The 20,131-nt window shown below is 43.9% G+C and overlaps 1 protein-coding gene across 1 annotated transcript; it reads left to right on the top strand.

The window, feature by feature from the left end:
- The first annotated feature begins 6,988 nt into the window (after window positions 1–6,988).
- On the top strand, window positions 6,989–18,854 carry ps (RNA-binding protein Nova-1-like protein passilla). Its single transcript, XM_022845466.2, has 2 exons — window positions 6,989–12,518; window positions 13,133–18,854. The coding sequence occupies exons 1-2, from the start codon at window positions 12,018–12,020 to the stop codon at window positions 14,624–14,626; spliced, it is 1,995 nt and encodes a 664-aa protein (XP_022701201.1). The 5' UTR covers window positions 6,989–12,017; the 3' UTR covers window positions 14,627–18,854.
- The last annotated feature ends 1,277 nt before the right edge of the window (window positions 18,855–20,131 follow it).

Genomic DNA, 20,131 nt, shown 5'->3' with positions numbered 1-20,131 from the left:
TCTATTAAATGCAAAGCATAACCTTCTTTGAATGAAGATTTGGTTGAATTCAGTGCGCAATATATGGAGACAGCGTTTAGCCGTAATTTCTTGTTCAATTTAGGAAGTTCACGAGGTAGCCAACCTCGGAGTTTTAATTTAAACGCAAGGAACCTAAGGTGGTTAATGATGGTTGTGCTGCCATATAGCCAATTCCGAATTGTTTCTTGGCCGTTGTCGTTCACAAATATTTCAGATGGTAACCGCCAAACTCGGTCGATTGTCCAAAGCTGAAAACATCTTTTAGGTTCTGAGTACTGTTTTCAAGCTTAGCAAAGCACTGTTGAGCAGTTTTTTTAGGGGTAGCGTCGTTACCGTACCCAAGGCAAATGCTTCGCAGGCTTTTTCGACAGATTTTAGGCTTCGGCGAAATGCATAGTGTAGAAGATTTAAAAAATGCCCTTTTTGGAACATCCATTTTTGAAGAGTTCTCTCACACTACAGTACCATACAATTCAAGCAGGGCGAGCGTGTTCGAATGGTATACCAGAAGAAAACAACAACAATTAGCAATAGTTAGAAAGTTAGCTTTTTTCTACCAGTTGACCATTATTGGGAAAATGAATATCTAGAAAATAAAAATAAAGATTAGAATAATAACTTCTATCAGCACCGTTTATTATGTCCAACGATAGTATATTATATATAAAAGGTAAATTGTATAGTGGCATTATGTAAAATCCCACGGATGTAATTTCGCATGCATGATATTCTATGACATTGTTTTACGAATGGCGTTCGATTAAATCATCAACTTATGTAAGAATAAATTCTATTACTGAAACACGAACAGACAAGTACGCTAACGCCTGAAAAGCAGCAGCAAGATAGCGCTTAGAGTGGTTTAAACAACTGTCGCGTTTTTCGCGCCGGTCGTAGCGGCAAGTCGTTTCCGTTTATTCCGGTTATTGGGGATCCAACAGACAACATAATAAATCCCGAAATCGCGTGTTGACGTAACTCTTGGTTCCTCAATTTTCCCCCTAAGCAGGATTAGTCATCGCATAAATTCGGTAGAAATCTGGATCTGCATCGCTCATTTTTAGTTTCTGTCTGTGAAGACCTCTGTGTCGTTTTGGTTGTGTGTTCGCCAAACGACTGCCCGCTTGAGGTCGAATTTATTCCCAGGTAAGTCGCAAAACCTCAAAGCTAAAATGAAGGAAATCTGTTGCGGTAGCAAACCATTTTTTTCCGGCGGAATTGCATGGCTTCGATTTTTCGTAGCATACTCATTTGGAATCCAAATCTGTTGGTGCAAATTTTGAAGACAGCCAATGCTTGCTGAAAGTGCCGTCTCGTAGAAAATCAGACAAAATTGTCAATGTACGAAAGGAGGTCTATTAACACCTGTTGCTTTTTAATCTAGCTTGCAAGGTCGTCGATAACTACTGATGATTATGGTAGCGGATTTAGATTGTCGCTTTAAACCAAGTTTAAGGTAAGCCTTAAACTTAAAAAAAGTGGTCGAGCTTTGTAACTTCATCGGCTAGAATAACGTCGTTTACCTGAAGGATACCCGCAAACAGCTCCACGATGTCTTGGGGAGCTCACGTGCGAACCAGCCTAAAAATAACGGTTTCTCTAAAATCAGTGTCAAATGCAGAATAAAGCTCAAGAATACTGAGTACAAGTATTAGCGCTTGCTGCTATGGGTGCGCCGAATACGTTCCAGGAACATCGGACTACCAGAGTAAGTGAATTGCTGTGGCCGAAGAGTTTGCTGCTTTCATAGAATAGGACCAATAAGCGCGTAGTTCTGACAGTTGCGATTCGACAGGAGCTGAAATAAAAGTTTAAAGCAATAGCATATTTTAGATATGATTCGCCATTTACTTGAAGACTCTTTCAAAGAATCTGTTTCAAAAACATTTGGAGAAAGGACAGCTCAGGCTGCTAGGACACCGCCACGAGATGCCAGGTATGCGCAGTCGACGAAAGCAGGATTTTCTTGAGATGTTATTTTGCGTTAATCGCATCATTAATTAGAGAAATCCTTGTTGAAAGAGAAAAAAAAAAACAGAAAATTTCGAAAGTGATGACCGGCGGAACTTAGGAATGTTGATGGTTTCTAGCTGAACTCCCATGAAAGTAGGACATTGGAACTCACTACCTTCATGCTGTAGCAAAATAGCTAACCAAAATAAAAGCGTATTTTTAAACGTGTTCATTACTATGAATTCAACGGTTGCAGTAGACACTGACTAGATCTTTCTTAATACAACTGCCTAAATATTAGATCTGGGAGATATCGACACACAACGTAACTCTGGCTTCATGCCACCTGCCGTTGGGCACCTGACGGAACCAGTCGTTATTACGAATTGCTGGGGTATTCAAATTTCTGCCCATTAAGACACCCTGACAATAACAAGCAACATGTAACGATCGTAAATTACATTTTTAGAGTGTTTTTATAAGTAACAAAAGCTTTGAAAAATTAAGACAGCCAGAATTTATCGTAAGTCAACCCGTGCTATTCGGAGTTGTCGACATTCTGGTCATAAATCATTATGTCTCTGAGGTCGCGAGAATGATACAGACTCATGTTCTTATTTCCGATAGTACTCTAAATATATATATATATAATATATATATATATATATATATATATATTGATTTTAACAATTGTACTGTTCCCAGTCGTTTGTTAGCGCAGCTTGTTAATGAATAAACTAGATATTGCGTACCGCACACGTTGGTAAGACTAGGCTAAACTATAACTGTTTTTAGAAATAAGATCAATAAATAGATAAAAATTTGGCTCAAATACAGAAATGGGTGCTTCCGCGTAGAAAAGAAGATGATCCGCCGCATGGCCGCTGTTCGAAAGTGAAAGAACCTAGGCGTTATTGACTATGATTTAATAATATCTTCCCTTTTTTCGTTTTAATTGCACGTCTGAAATTGGCATTTGCTGTCTATATTTCAACTTGAAACCACCTAGTCTATGAGAAACTAGTGTGTCTAGTTTCGAGAACGTATTCGTCAGTCGTCTCGAATCACGTGGCCGTAGCAAGTGCAATCTTTCGCTTAGCCCTGACTTAAAGCGATTTTTGCAGCTCTCTTGGTGTGGATGTGACGCTAGCTAGCATAAAGTTAAACTTGTTTTCCGAATTAGCAACAGGCTCCATACTTAATAATGACTCGTCAATTTTTCGCAAATTGTTTCTGTGTGTTTTCTGCACACACGAACGATTTTTGCATGTTTCACCATTAACTGCCTATTACCATAAACGATCATGTGCGACGATTTACCAGACTACTTTCCTAGGAGATCACTGGTTATCTGCAGACATATTTTATGCAAGATTTTCGAGATAATTACAGCGTACTGGAACCTGGTTACATCGCTTTGTAGAGCCAAAGCTTTACATAAAGGATCCTAAAGCTTTTTTTTTTCGTTTTGTGAATTAATGGCTGAGAATTTATACCAAAATGGCTTTTCCGGCAGTCGACGATTCACTGGTGACTACTATTATAGAAAAAACGACGATATCTCTAGGTTACTTTAGAACACAGTTTTTGAGGGAATTCACTTCGACGCTATCCATTAAATTTCTACAGACCGACATTAATGACATCGGCTTCGTTCCTGAACGAGTGTTAAAAAAGCCGACAATGCTGATCAAAAATTGAGTGTCACCTTTGACAACCCTGCAGTCCTTAAAAAGCTAGCCCGTGTAACCGGCGAGCTCTGAGCTATTATCTTTAAAAGACCTTTTGAGTAAAGGATCATATTCTGCTTTTCGGGAAGGTGATGCGACCACCACCTGCAAAAAATGACAGCGCTCGACTTATTATCGTTCAGTTGTTCAGAAGTCTCCTATTTGCATTGTCGTAGAAAACATCGTAAATCACATATCTGCACACCTATACTAACTATTAGGCTCAAATCTAGCTCGGTTCACCAAAAGGAATAAGTAATGGAGGTGGGCCACAATTGGGCATTCGTTAAGAATCATCAACATGCATGCTTCTATTTGAAGCTTCCCATATGAAATATAAAACACACATTGATTATTTAAGAATTTAACACGAAGATAAACAAGGCAGAATTTGTACATGCGGTCCGGAAAGCGCTCCAGTGTTATCATGAACATGAGATAGCAAAATTGTATTGCCTATATCCAAATATGCTTTACTAATACCATACTGGATAACGCTATTAATCGTACAGATGATCAAATGCAGTGTGTACCGGCATATCAAAGTTTAGGTATAATTTTTGATGTCGATTATGAAGTTGAAAAGTTATGTTGTTTGGTGTTCAGCATCACGACTGTGCAACCCTATTTTTCGGACTCGTATCTTATGGTGAATATTAAGTAGTTGAATATTTGTAATTACATAGTTGTTCGTAAATAATAATATTGCTCGTAGGTATGGTCGTCATTTCAGTATTAAGATATGAATAGTTCTTAAAATCCTCAAGACAGCTTTTAAAAATGCGTAATATCGAGATTTGGTGGAGATTTGGAGAAGCAACGTATTTATCTATGAAAAAATGATCTGCAGATCCTTTGCAAATTACATGAACATAACTCCTTTAACTATTTCTTTGAAATCATTGGAAAAAATCTACGCAGTGGTGTACCCATCAGCCCTAGGTGTAATCACCGTTGGTAGTGTTGGCAAGTCTTGTTCATGGCAAGATTAATCTACGAAGAGCATGTTCTATATAGTTCTAATAATAAAATTCTTTTAGTGTATTTGTTGGCCGGAACTTCACCGTTTCTATTTAAGAGAAGTGAAACGTTTGTTTTACGCGAAGCAGCATCATTATAGTCTGACACAGGTTAAAAGAGGCAGTTGTGTATCTTTCGTTCCTTATAACGCCAGTAATATCTGATCGTTGAACACGTACAAACAGAAGTAGCTGTCACATAGTAACTAGGCTCGTGGTTAATACGCCAGACGCAAGCTTCATTTGTAAATACTATGTAACTAAATACCGCAAATGTCATTCCGGGAAGCCCAATTAAATCAGATTAGTAAATCAGTTAGCTAGCTCCAACATTTAACTTTTTAAAGTGTAATACAAGTTTTTGTAGTGGTTACATGTGCCAGTGTGCTCATACTTGTACTCGTTTTACTTCGTATAATTCAAATCAATAAATATGATTCAGGTTTTATCGTAATCTGGATATAAATTAGTCTGAAATGGTTCATGTCTTTGCGATAATCTCTTAATGATAATAAACAGGATAAATGCCACTTATTCTTATGATCATCCGTCAAGTATGCCAACTCTAGCTCTAACATTCCACAACTTACGTGAACTTTTGTAAGATTTTTTTAAAGAACTAACTAATCAATGGGTGATAAACTTGGTCATTTCAAGTACCGTAGCGTTATAATGCTAAATTGTGCATTACTACCTACCGTAGTAAATTGTTGCCTCAATGATTTTCCCTTGCTATCAATGTTTTTGAGAAAAACTGACAACTTGTTTCGAGGCTGGCGTTACGCATAAATTCGTGAGATTCAAAATAAGTTATGCTCACCAAACTTAGCAGTAACGAACACGGATGCAAAAGGGTTTGTTGGGCACTACAAAACATAGTAGTCATGCGATTCGCGATATCACATAAGTATATTTAGGTCAACCTTCGGCCACGGACGATCCTGTTCAGGAAAATGCATTTCTTTCGTGTAATCTTTTATTAATTACAAATGTGGATTGGGGATCTTCACATTATCGTATGATGTATTAGTTGCTGGTCAACGCATAATTTTGTGGTGCTTCTGACGTTACGCTCAAATGATGTATTATTAGACTAAATATTATTTAATGATAATGGCCAGTGATAGTAGCAGCAATAACGGACTGAGGTAGCATAGAACACGTGTTTTGCGACACTATAATAAGAATTATGCTGACTATCATTAACAAAGCATTGGTAAAGCATTATTAGTATAGCTAGATAAGTGTGCTCCAAACAAATTAAATAACTTTTGTTGTGCAGTCGCTATTCTTTTCAGCGTCTGAATTCAGTATTTCACGAATAGACATATTCGCAAATTTGGTGGAAATATTTATATATATATTGTTAGTCGTTGGCTATCTATGCTTAACAAAAGAGATACAATTTAAAACTATATTACTTAACAAAAGAAATTGATGATTATTATAATCTAGCCTACTGCCTTTAATTTGTAGGTGCAAACTACCTAAAAAATTAATTAATAGTTTGGCTTTAGTTCGGCTAGGCCAGAAATTCGAACAAAAAAGCGCTTTAGTGTATGTAGTGACGTGTGAGTTTAAGTGCCGCGGAACACCTTAGTTATCTGCCGAGTCGAAAAGTCTCAGCTTAATAAATACAGGAAAGTCTTCGTGTTTAATACAATATGTAAAAGTTTAACAAAATTAAAAAATGCGCCCTCGTCGCACCGCAATAAACCGAACATAATCTTACAGAATGTGTGCGGAGATAGGGGCAGGCAGGTGCCAGTGTTCCGGGAAGAGCGATTCGACGTAATAATAATGTTGGCAGCGCGGGCCACCTCCCACCTGCCATATTCGGAAATACCACCCATTCCATCTACACCCGAGGGAAAGAAGGAGGAGCGAACAACCCCCAAATGGCCCTGGTCAAGACGGCGGCTTACTAGTTTCCTGTCTGCCCCGCTAGTACCAGCCCTCTCTCGCATTCGGAAAAGTTCGACTTGTTGTGCACCGGCCGCGCCCCGTATCCAAATGTCATGCTGACTTCTGATACTTTGGTGATGAAAGCGTGTCCCGAAGCCTACATCTAAACGGCCGGGCTACGTCCTGCAGTCTCAACTAGTTAGTCTCTATCGTCCTACCGCTAGAAACGGAAATTGTCGCCAGTAGTTACTAGATATTTGCAAAAATGCGCGAAATCGGCCAGCCTACCTCGCGGCGCTGATGGATGCACTGGAGGCCGATGCCACTGATTGGTCAGAGTGAGCGTCGACGTCACGAATCAATTTTAGTTCGGAAAACTGGCCGGACTATATCGTATTTTGTGCCCAGCTACCGCTATATAGTCGACGCCAAAACTCTTGACTGTCTTCAGATTTTTACGCACTGTGCAACGCGTTCGCGCTGATCGGAAACTGACATCCGTCCGCCCTTGGCCGTTGATCTCTGCTGGCAGCTGCTTCTCCTCGTGGACTATCGATGGTCGTCGAAAATACAACATTGAGCCGCCAGGGCGACAAACCGTCCGACGGCAGACTCAGCAGCGGTAGCAGCCGTGCTTACAGCAGCCGTAACCAAGCATTAGCGGCTGCAGAGTCGCTCAGTATTATGCGACCAGCCACGGCCGTGTAAGTTGATTCGGTCGTGTTGGACAGAGTTGCGATCAACTAAGTGGTGTGGGGTGTGTGTGTGTGTATGTGTGTGTGTACATAGGTGTCATCAGTGGGATCAGCACACCCGCCGCCAGACACCCAACTGAAGAAAGCTGCTAGCAGTGCTGCTGGTCTGAGGGCAACAGCACAACTCCGCTGTATCTATTTGCTGCCACCACATTCGAGACTTGAGATGCTGCGAACACTGCAAACACGGTCATGGGTCCTGCGGTGGTAGTATGATGGTGTCCGGCCATTAAGAATACGTCCACATCTCACGTCTTTTTGATAGAGCAGACATTCGTTCTAACAGACAGAGAGGCGCCTTGGTAACCCCACCCCCGTCTCCTGCGATCCCCGGCTCCCTGCCGCCCCCACACTCCACGATAGCCCCGTCTCCCAAAAACCGCAGGAAGACAGCAGCAGCAGGCTAACCAGCCAGTCTGCCAGCCACTAATTCACTCCCTGCAAGATTGTGCCGATCTCCGGAGCAGCAACAACAGCAGCGGTGTGCTATCAGCCTGGGCCCGGTCCAACCAACGTGACCGTCTCGTGAGTTTTGTGCATTATGGTGATATTTTTCACTCTGCTTGTGTGTATTCGACCGGACTAACCAGCGGTTGTTATTGTTTTTCCACACGTTACTACGGCTAGCTGAAGTTTAGTGATGCAACACAAGACGAACAGCTTGTTCTTCGATGTGAAGCTCATGTAGAAATAACGAAAAAAAAATAAAAGGAAAATTATTGCATCCTTCTACCCCCCCCCCCCCCAACGCCGCGGTCGCGTACGACAGTTGAAAGCCAGAAACTTAACGGCAGTAGGTAGGAGGTAGCGACGGCAGCTGTAGGCTGCTCGAAGCAGCTGTAGCTGCAGTAGTGGCCGAACTGAGGTGACGAGCCGTGCCCTCCAGCCAGACATGAGCGGGCGCGGCCTCCGCAGCGGTTCTGGCCTATAGCGCGGCCTGGCCCATCATCCATCGAGTGAGGAAAACATTTACAGCAGGAAACAACGGGAGCCAGGTAAATGTCATGAATAGCTCAATCAAGCCAGCGAATAACTAGCGACCCGATAAAGCAGACCAGAAAGCGCCACGCAAGTCGGTGGCGACGACGACGACGACAACAACAGAACTGGAAACAGCGAGCCCAAACTGAGTCGGTGCTGCTGGTCCATCAGCATTCAGTCGATGCAGTCCGTGCCGAGCAGATCATCAAAATCAAAGGATCATCAAACGCCAATTCATAATCAATGATAATCATAATATCTACAATTACTGATAACAAACATCGGTAAGCATCCGTGAGGAGTTGACACCGGGGGGCCAGGGTGCAGTAGCAGTCGGCAGGAAGACAAGCAGCCGTACTTGTGTGCAGACGTCAGTGCCTGGTTGTGTAGGGCGGGAGTTACCAAACGCACCGTCTGTCGCCTTAACACCGAACTGTAGCCAAACGGTATATTCATCGAGTTGGACAAAAAAACAACAACAACGTCGACGACGGAAGACTGCACCGAACAGGAAACCGACAGCACGGTGTAACGCAAGAACGACAGCAGCAGCAGTAGCAAAAAACATTCACCAACTGATAAGCCACCGACGGCAAACGCACACAGACACACGAGCAGCGCAAGTGTTTTTGGCCGTGGTGGTGGTCGTTGTTGTAAGCAGCAGCAGCAGCGGCGGCAGCAGCTGGCCGCTCAAGTGCTGCTGCTGCTGTTGTCATCGTTTGTATAAAAGTCTTGCTAGTGCTCTTGGTGGCAATGGTAATAATCATGTAATAGCATATATGCACATATGTGTGTACATATACACTATAACAATATATCGAGTTGTGGCGCCGCTAGTGCTAGCGCCGGCGACAAGAACACCGCTGCGGAGCGAACAACATTAATAAACATCAACAGTATTTATTGAGTAAGCACAGCGCGAGAAAACGTGTTGTTGTTGTTGTTGTTGCTGCTGCTGCTGCTGCTGCTGCTGCTGCTGCGATCAGCGTGTTTGATTTATTTTGCTGGGTCTTCTACTAGTGTTATTTCTGCCAGGTGCTGCAAGCGAGCGAGCGAGCGAGCGAGCGAGCGTGGCGCGCCGGCTAGAGTTATCTCGTTGCTGTTCGCTAAAAGCGACAGCAACGACCAGCAGCAGTAGCTGTCTTCGTCATCTCTTGTCTTGTCGCCAGCGCGGGTCAGGCGACGAGGGGCTGCGGGCCTTCTTGTGGCCTGCGGTAGCAGCGGATAGTGGCTGTGTGTGTGGGGGGTGCTGCTGCTGCTGCTGCTGCTGTTGTTGGGCTGTAGCCGTGCTGTTCCTCGTGCAGTGCCGCCCACTGGGGTGTGTTCCCTGACCGCTCTGCTCTGCTGCAGTAGCAGCAGCAGCAGCAGTCGTCGTTGTTGTTGTAGTAGTAGTAGTTGTCGTCGCCCTCGTGAACAAGCAAAAGTTGTATGTGGTGATTACCAGAATCAACTTGCTGGTCAATAGTTGTCGTGCAGCTGTGTGCTGTGGCGTGCAGGTGCGAAGGCATTGTGTGTACTCTCGCAGAGCCCCGCCTTGTTGCCCATTACCAGTTATCATCACTACCACCATCATCACGATCCCATATGTGCCTCCGCTGCGAGCGCGGCGGTAAGTGCGACTCCTTACCGCAGCAGCAGCACCAGCATCGCATCGAAGCCGGCCGGCAACGAACTGTCGAGTAACATTGCCAGCTGAAGAACGTCGACGTTGAACTGCGTGGCGTCCGCGGTGCTGCCAGTCGCGATAGAAGGAAAACAGCAGCAAGATAACGACTACAAACAATATTTACAGGCTTAAACGACAACAAAGACTGTCAAAAAAAAAACCGATAGATATCAACATTGAACGGAAACATTCTCCAGGGCTCAGGACTATAGAGAGAAAGTGCGACCTCGACGGACCACGCACGAGCTACGGGTCATCGGCTGGCCGACCGATTGACAATTGACGAGTTATTGGTCAGTGGGCGTGTTCGTCTATGCTCATGTGTTACCCTGCATACTTCGACTACCCCCAGTGTTCTCTGTCCCCCTCATACCTATTGGTAGTGTCGTATTGAATCCTGTTGTGCTCCACGTCGTCGTTATCGTACGGCGTGCAACGTGTGCAAGCGGTGTGTAGCTGGACTAGTGTGTGGTTACTGCTGCTGCTGCTGCTGCTGCTGCTGCTGCTGCTGCTGCGACAACAACTAATATTTGATTATCATAGCCTTTGTCCCTGTCCTGAGAAAGCTTCTTTGTTATCGCTACTATTATTAGTGCAGCATTGCAATAGTGTGATGGCAATGAGTTGAGAGATCCGTTTTAGCTAGTGCCTGCCTACATTTGAACGGAACTGTATCACACACGCGTTAGTACATCGGACACGTCGCTGGCCTACGTGCTGTATAACTGCTAATACCAGCTGAGGTTCATCGCCACGTGACGACTACGTTCCGCCACACCGTCTGTTGGCCAACAATAGCGACTAGGATATTATCGGTTCGTGTTCGTTCATTGGCACTCAGCTGACCCCATCTCTATACCTATACCTTTCTGTCATCGTTTTAGCCCAGCCGCCATTCGTCGTGGTCGTACTTTTGTACACGCGAGCGAATCAGCATCGTTTCGAACAACAACAAACGAAACAACAGCAGAAATAGCACAGCATAAGTAGCACCAGCCGCAGCAGTAACAACAAAGACAACAATAACTGCGACAGCAGCAATACTGATTCGTTTGTGCTTTCGAAAAAAAGTGACCTTTGTTCTGTTTCGGCCATTACTATGCTTTGGAATTGTTTACCGTAGTCGAGTGTTTGCTATTTGCGGCTACTGCCGCCGGCTACAGCACCGCTGCTGCTGCTGTTACTGCTGGTAGGGGCGGCTGCGCTAGTAGCTTTGGTGAGAGGCCAGTGAAGGATAAAAAAACAGGAACAGCATCTTAGAATCGTGTGAGAGACGCGTGGCTGGCCGATCGGTTGACTCGGTGGTGTTTTCATAGTTTCTTAGCAGCAAGTGCTTCAGAGCGTTAGGTGTCGCCCGCGTAGATCAGTAGTAGTATTAGCGACCCGCAGTGGCCCTACTCGTTGTTCTGTCCGGCCGCTCCGCGTGGCATCAGGTCAGATCCATGGTGGCATTGTCCGACGGGGCGTGCACCTTCGTGCAGCAGCGGCAGCGGCAGTAAAAGGTTCACGGCAGTCTCATTGCTTGCGCTCGTCGACGCTCCCTCAAAAACAGCTGACGAGCAGTAAGAGTCGCGAGGCTACCGGCGAGCATCACCTGAATAAAACTGACTGAAGATATCACCAGAAGTGTTGAAGCAGCGCCCCTGCTGCTCCTGTTTTCTGTTGTTGTTGTTGTTGTTGTTGTTGATCTAATAGTCATCGGCTACACTGCCACTGATTTGGCCACAGAAACTTTCCCTTTTTCTACTACTAGAACCGTTGTTCATTCTCAGTGATCACGTCCTCGCCGCTAGCTCCGTATCCGCGCGGAGGTACTGCTCTGCATAGGTTGCCGAAGGCACTGGAGTCGTCAAGCGCCGCTGAATCTGCAGGGCTGTGCCAGGCCGGTGCGAACGCCAGCTGCGTAGGCAGCGCCGAACTGCTGCAGTCCGGTGCAGGAGGCGAGGACGCGCCCGAGCACGAGCGGGAGCGCCGGCTCGCCAAAAGGATGCGCATGATGGACACTTCATCATCACCCACCCGCCAGTCATCACTCGGCGAGGACTCAGCGCCCAGCTCGCAGACAACAACAACAGCATCGGTGACAGCAGCGGCGGTCGTGGGTGTGGGCATTGCCCCCCCACTAACAACAGTGGGCTCCGGGTGCGTGGTCGGCACCCCGGCAGTCGCCCTCCCCGGCAGCGGTGCGCTCGGCTCGGCAAATCCCAGTTCCGGGGCAAGTAGTCAGCCCGGCGGAGGCAATACTGGGGGCAGCGGGACGGGAGCCGGCACATACCACTTCAAGATTCTCGTACCGTCGGTGGCCGCCGGCGCAATCATTGGAAAAGGCGGAGAGACGATCGCGGCATTGCAGAAGGAGTGTGGCGCACGGGTCAAAATGTCCAAGTCAAACGATTTCTACCCGGGCACAAGCGAACGTGTCTGTTTAATCACGGGCTCTGTCGAGGGGATTATGCGCATACATAACTTTGTCATGGATAAGATCAAGGTAACCTTGTCAAGCCAGAGTTAGATGTATTTGTGGACATAGACGTTTTTTTGTTATTGTTGTCGGCTTCTGCGTGATCGTGGCAGCTATCTTCCCCCACACGCCTTCCCGCCTGCTAGATAGTTTTTCTGAGCAGTCACAGTAGCAGGCCGCTAACGCAATGATGAACAGAGAACGGTTGAGTGCTGTTGATATATGATTACATGCATTACGTCTTAGCATTATCGATATTATTTATGACCATTCACATCAGTGTTGATGATATTGATTAGAAACAAAATGTTCGCTAGCGTTTCTTTCATTCTTTATTTTTGGTGGAAAGCCACAATTCACTAATTATGTGTTATGATTACCCATGGTTAACTAATATTATCGACAATGTACTCGGTCAAGTTACTTTGATTTAGCTTCCCGCTGTACTATTACCATATAATTGAAGTCTGTTACAAATACTGAATATCAAATGTCAATAATTCAAATAGTCCCTAACTTTTTATGGAGATCCCAGTAACCTTCGTTGTACACTTTGACATGTTTCAATTTTGTTATTTGATCATTGTATGTTGTCTCTTTGTCGTTTGGTGGACGTTTCGGCCGCCATTTCCGAACTACAGGAAAAACCGGACCCAAATGCACGGATCGCTATCGACTTCGATCATAAGCAGACGGCGGAGCGCGAGAAGCAGGTGAAGATTCTGGTGCCCAACTCGACGGCCGGCATGATTATCGGCAAGGGAGGTAGTTATATTAAGCAGATCAAGGAAGAGAGTGGCGCCTATGTGCAGCTCTCGCAAAAGAGTCGCGACCACGCCCTGGCCGAGCGCTCAATCACAGTTATAGGGGAACTGGAGCCGACGCGCAAGGCCGTCGAGCTCGTGCTTGCCAAGATCGTCGAAGACCCGCAGAGCGGATCGTGCCTCAACGTGTCATACGCCGAAGTGCAGGGTCCTGTGGCGAACTTCAATCCAACAGGTTCGCCATATGCCAATCCCGCCAGTATATCAACTGGTGGTGGCCTTCAAGGCATACCTGGCGTCACAGGGGTTGGAATCCTCCAGCACAGTCCGCCCGGTCAACAAGCAGGCCAGGCCGGTCTAGCTGGATCCGCTGGCTGTGGTGGTGGGGGTGGGGGTGGATATAATTCGAACGGGTCCGGTAGCTCGCTGAGCCCCACCGCACAGATACAGCAGCACTACGCTTCGCATGCCCATGCACATGTCAGTGGCTACCCTGGCAGCGGCCAGAGCGGCCACCCGTTGGCCAATCAGAGTCTAGATAGCCTCAAGCTGATTCTCCGCCAGAACGGCTTTGCAGAACAGGCGACTTCAGAGATTCTCGCTGCATTCGGCGTGTTAGCCAACTATGGCTTGCTCGGTCCGAACGTGACGGGTCAGCTTCTCAATGGTCAGGCTCTGAATGTTACAGCAGTCCAACATTCGTTGTACTCGTCGGCAGATACGCCTTCCTTATTCGGCCCGATCGGCAGCCTATCGGGATTTGCTTCACCCACCAACCGTCCGCCAATTGATGGCATGGGAGCGGGTCCGTACGATCCGTTTCGACGTGCGGTCACTCCGCCGCCACTAACGACACCACCTCCACCACCTCCACCGGGATCGGCGTCGTCGCACGCGTCTCAGCAGCACACCCCACAGGGGACGACCCATGCCCCTGCCAGCGCCCAACAGACGCCACAGCAGATTGTCAATAACAATTCGTTTGGTTTAGGAACTGCGGGGGGCGCAGCTGCATCGACGCCATTGAGTGGCGGCGGCAGTCTACGAAAATCGCCGACGCCAGCGGGTGAAACTAGCGGTAAGGGAGGACCTGTCGAAGCTATTCAGAAAGACATCGAAGTCGGTGAGAACATTGTCGGCGCCATCCTCGGCCCGGGAGGAAAATCGCTCGTAGAAATTCAACGGTTTTCAGGTGCCTCGATCCAGATCTCGAAGAAAGGAATCTTTGCTCCGGGCACTCGCAATCGTATCGTGACGATCACCGGTAGCCCGAACGCTGTAGCTACCGCACAGTACCTCATTCAACAGCACGTCGCCGAGGAGGAATCGAAGCGCTCGCAACAAAACGTAATGGGCGCGGTTCTTCGTTAGGGTATCATTATTATCATTTACGATGCCACATGACCTAAAACAACAGCAACAAAACTATTAACAAACAGCAAAGCTACAAAATACATACCCCCAGCAACAGCAGCATCTACTGCAGTGAAAGTAAATCATGAGCGTGACACAAACTATCGTTACATCTGTCGACAACAACAACAAGAATGTTAGAGACAGGCGGCGACGACGACAAAAAGATTATGTATAATATTACCAACAACATTTGCAGAATAAGGACGAGTACGGCAGCCGTAGTAACAATAAATTTAACGAACCACGTTCATAAGTGGTTATATTAATTGCACGTTCCATAGGGGATGAATGCAATGGGATTGATTACCTGCCAAACTGCAACGTCTACGGCCCAACACGGTTCAGTATGGGCCGTGTGGCCTGCAGCCTATTAAACGTGGAACATTATATACAGATAGACACATACAGATATAAACATCTATACTGATTATATATACCTTAAGACACATTTACACCAAAAAGAGAAATACATTAACAGGAGTATAATGATGACCTATGACGCAGTTATTACCCATGCATTGGCACGGTGTTTGACTACAGTCAGTGGTCAATTAGTACCCATTGTCATGTAATGATGTTATAATATATCTTTGCCGCCTTAATGAAAAAGGAAAAGAACATAAGGAATAGGAAAAAGAAACTAAAGAAGGGAAAAACAGAATGGAAGAAACAAGTAAATGAAAGTAGGATAATGCAGCGATTGTGTGCGCTCCACTTTGCTAAACAGATGCAGCGGTGAGAACTGCGGTTGCTAGCTGAGAGTCGAACCGTAATTATGATATTATTTCCAGGAATAAGTTAAAACGAAATGAAAAACAAGTAAATATTGCTAGCTTATCTTATTATATCACCAAGTTGGAATTGTGCAGAAGAACGATTTAGGGATGGAAGATAAGGAAATGAATAAAAGTGGGAGTCACTTTTACTTCAGGTCATGTCAGGTTCGTCGTTCCGGTCGGACGACGCACTCGTAGGTGAGCTAACCATTGACTGTACCAGATAGTGGGTAGATGATCAATGTAAAATGAACCCAGGCCAATATCATGATTTCATGTCGGCTCTTCTGTACAAAACAATAATATTTGACGATACACACATACGATGAGTGAGAGCAAGAGAAGTGAGTGCGTGCGACACGGCCAATGACAAATATATACGATATGCTAAAGCGACGTGGGCTTCATTACGAAGCCTCAACGAAGCTGAGCGTCGTGAACAACAAAAGCCAACAGCTACTGCTATTACTGCTACTACCACAACTACTATGAATGAGTCAATGCTGATGGTTATTAATTAGGGTTATTATAGTAATTTTTATAATTATTATGCTTACTGCTAAACTCATAGGGATAGCAAAGTGAGGCTGATAAACACGGAGTGGTAATGAGTGATTTATCGTGAGCAGTGGTGATGGGCTCTAGCGAGTATAGATATTAGTTACGGACTGGTAGAGGAGCATGCGGGAATAAAGCTATATGTCTACTGAGAGAATGATGATTACGAGCGAGAGTGAGAGAGAGAGTGTGTGTGTGTGAGAGAGAGAGAGACGATTGTGCGAGCATGGTGAGGTAATGGTGTCAGAAATGAAATTGTAGCAAGACAAAAGGTGCTTGCTTGAGGTATTGTACAGGTCAATGTCGAAGTTTATCAGTGACGAAGTCGCCGATGACGATGATGAAATGGTTACAACCGGTGAGAATGGCAACAAAAGAATTGAAAAATTGTGATACGGGATACTTGTAGTTTGTTTTGGCTGCGAGTTGATCTTACCTCTGGTCCCGCCTGTCTGCTCTGCGTAGATCTACTAACTACAGCAGCAATGAAAACTGCAACGTTGAAATAAACAGAAAAAACGACACGTATAATATTTAACCTGATCGTTAAAAGCAACGGCCCGGCCGCAGGTTAGCGAGATCAACCGCTGACCGAATGGCGGAAGCGCGATTCAAGTAGATCAATATAATCCCGAAATTTTAATACTGGAGTTCTAGAAAGCAAACGACACAAGTGGAGATCATAAAATGTATTTGCGGATGAAAAACGTTCCGGAATCGCGCAGAGACTGACATGCGAATGAAAGATCTAACAAATAATTACTCTGAAAAGTGGAACAGTAGAGAAAATAACACCACCTGAGGTGCGGATTATGTAATATGTCCGTTGTCGACGAAGCAAATCTTGGGCGAAGGCATGATATAATCAAATTTAAACGACTTGAACAATTTTGTCTTTGCTAAGTGAAAAACTATAAAGCAAGCGAATTTGTCGGAACACGACCAGTAGCAAAACAAAGAACATGCTGCGCAGACCAATCATACAAACATAAGAAGACGAAGTTAGATTGACGATGACACTTTATGCCGTTATTTTGAAACGCAAATGAGGCCCAAATAGAGACGCGAAAAGCAAGTCCCAATGGAAACAACAGTACTTGTCGAACAGAATAATTGATTGCCGAGAATCATCGGTACATTGGCGATAATGTGTAAAGGATCATCAACGGAAGCAATCTAATAATAACGTCACCCATAGCGCGAACGATGATGCTGATCACAGAACGAACAGTGAATTTAATCGACGAAGAAACCTAAAATGTTAGTGCGATAATAATATGCTGATGATGATTATAGTGCCGATAAACTTAGCACGCCATTAAGCGATATATATTAGGAGGACGATTTAGCAAACAAAAAACATCAACAAATAATGATAACGCCTGCACGTGGCTATGTATGCGTGGATCGTCCACACTTAACTATGTTAATGATGATGGGGTGTATGCGTGGACGTGTGCCTGTTGGTTTTTAAGTTCTTGTTGTTTTTCATTGTTTTCATTTTTCATCCTTTTTCATTATTATCGTTATTATTATTATTATTATTGTATGCTTTTTTTCTCGTTTTTTACGATAAAGATGATTTCTACACAGTACATTCATATGCATAAAGAAGGTTTTTTGGCGTCTTCTGCTAAGAAAAAGCAAAGCAAGGTGTTAATAGAGCGACTTTTTACGTATCTCCCCAGCGACGACGTCTCGTGGGAAGACAGTGTCACGAAAGCTTGCGTAGAAGGGATTAATAAATAAGCGTAATCGTGATCTAGATATAATAAGAATAATAATATTAATAATCGAGGTAATAATAATGTGACGCAAACAAAGTGAAGATACGGTGGAAAGAGTGAGGCTAGATCTTCAAGGTGACGATGAAATGTGCAGAAAAATGAGCGGTGAAGTAAAAACTGAAGAACTGAAAAAATGTAACAAACACATCATTAAGCAACAGCAGCCATTACACGGGTCGACGGCAACAGTTAAAAGTAAAAGGAAAGAGGAGGAAATCGTTGCCATGAAACAAATAACCTAAATTAGCCACATACACACAGGGGCAACCAATATACAAGATCAGCAATCACCCCAAAACTATGCTTCTCAATTATTCAAAATAGTCAAACTCGGATTTCGAGTTACATATGTAGTAATGATAATAATAATAATAATAATAATAATAATAATATTATTATTAAAAAGAAACGATGTGTCATGTATACATTAGACATCTCTATATGCGTTATCGCATGTGCGTGCTTTCTAATTTAATATTAATATAATGAGAGGTCTAATTTTCAATAAAAATTGAGTAAAGCTTGCATCTTTTTAGGATCATGGGTACGTTGAAAGCACAGGATGAAATTGCGTTCGGGTGATTTTAGACAAAAACTGTTTAATTCAAACACAGATTACAGATAAAGCCAACGGAAAAAGGCAAAAGTGTGAGAAAAACGAGACAAATATCTGATTTTGATTGGTTATTTGTTGTTGTATTGTGCGATTAATATTATTCCGGTTCTGCTGTAGTAGTTTTAGCTGTAGGACCAAATTAAGGGCAACATTAACACCTATAGGAATATTTCAACGAAATACTGAATGTGCAAATTTACGTATGATGATGAAAATGCTAAAAAGTCTTCCTGGCCCCTTTGCCCTACAAAACAACTACAACAACAGCAAAAAGAAACTACTAATATTATCATATAAACACGCTACAGCTACAGACACGTGGTAAAACTACATTAATAATTAATATCTGTGGTCATTTTCACTGATTTTATCAACAACGCGATGATGGTGGTTATAATGATGATTACGAGTAAAGAAAAAACAGTTCGAGTTGTACAATTCATGCATTTTACTGTATTCTTTATTTTAATGGAGTTATATTCTTTACATAATTAATGATTATATTATTTTATTGTCACCACTTTCACTAATATACAACTGAATTAATAAGTGACAGCTAAAGTTTGTCACACTATTTTTTTAACAGGCCGATCGACATTTGTCGGTCAACCTGATCGCATAGTTAGCCCCTTTTATAAGCATATAGAATAAAGATTTAGCTTGTTAGGATTTGCCTAAGTTGTGGGCGTAGCGCTTATATTAGTTTTTCTTTTTTAAAGATTTCTGGCTGAAAATATTGTTTTATATAACGGGGTATTTTTGTTCCTGGCAAGGTTGCAGCAGCAGGTACTGTTTAAGCTGTTTATAGAAAGTCTTGTCAATGAGCGATTTCAGTTGCGTTCTAATATCTCGTGGCGCCCCACTTTTTGGTTCGTCGCGTCGATGTCATGCAGTGTTGATTGTATTTGTGAAACTGAAGTATAGCAATGTGTCTCGTAACAACGGAGCTTGAGTGCCAAAAGTCAGTATAAAACGTTCCAAAGTATAACAATATGAATCGCTTTAATTACTTCGTATTTGTAAAATAGAACTATCATACATCCTATGGGCTGTCGTTTCTTCGATGTGCTTAATATGCAGGTGCTTCGTAAACCGATATAGGTAGTCATGGTACCCATTAGGACCATGTGAGCAGTTCTCGATTGTCGAAGCAAGGATTCTCAGTTATAGCAACACAGGACATCTAGCACATTAATTGCTTCACATTAATTAACGTCTTCCTCCAGCTTACAAGTAGAAAAGTTGTTTTTCGGGATTTTCAGTCAGTAAAAGCATTGGCAAGATATTCATTTATGTCATTAAAGCTTACCATGCCACTGTCGGCCATTAAATCTTTATGTCGTCAAAGGCTAAACTTTGTTGCCACCTGTTCATTCATGTGACTTGGGCCGATACTTGAGACAAATTGAGATAGGTCAAATTGTGGCCCGTCTTTTACAGGATGTTTTAAGTTTATCTATCTAATATGGTAACTAAAAATTCAGCTTTAATACTCCTACGAACACCACATGATGGGGTGGCACATGGGTGTACATTCCTGCTTGTCACCCCATCATATTTCGAATATACAAAAAACACAATTGGAATATTGAAAGTAGCTGGCTTGCACGGCCGATTTCCAATTACACTTACCGTTTATAGCTAACAATCTACAGAAAGAGGAGGACAAATTGTTATTGTTTCAGTCGGCGAGGCGTTCAAGTCTAAAACACACAATATTTAG

This window comes from Varroa jacobsoni, unplaced genomic scaffold, assembly GCF_002532875.2.
Source record: "Varroa jacobsoni isolate VJ856 unplaced genomic scaffold, vjacob_1.0 scaffold_1168, whole genome shotgun sequence".
In the NCBI taxonomy this organism is placed as follows: domain Eukaryota; kingdom Metazoa; phylum Arthropoda; class Arachnida; order Mesostigmata; family Varroidae; genus Varroa; species Varroa jacobsoni.
Note: the sequence above shows the minus strand (reverse complement) of the source record. Positions and strands in the feature narration are given on the sequence as shown.

What these genes read in the sequence shown, in the direction of transcription:
- ps (XM_022845466.2), top strand. Translation starts at nt 12,018, where the DNA reads ATGCGCATGATGGACACTTCATCATCACCCACCCGCCAGTCATCACTC. An exon ending in TTGTCATGGATAAGATCAAG is followed by an intron (nt 12,519 to 13,132) that starts GTAACCTTGTCA and finishes TCCGAACTACAG; the next exon opens with GAAAAACCGGACCCAAATGC.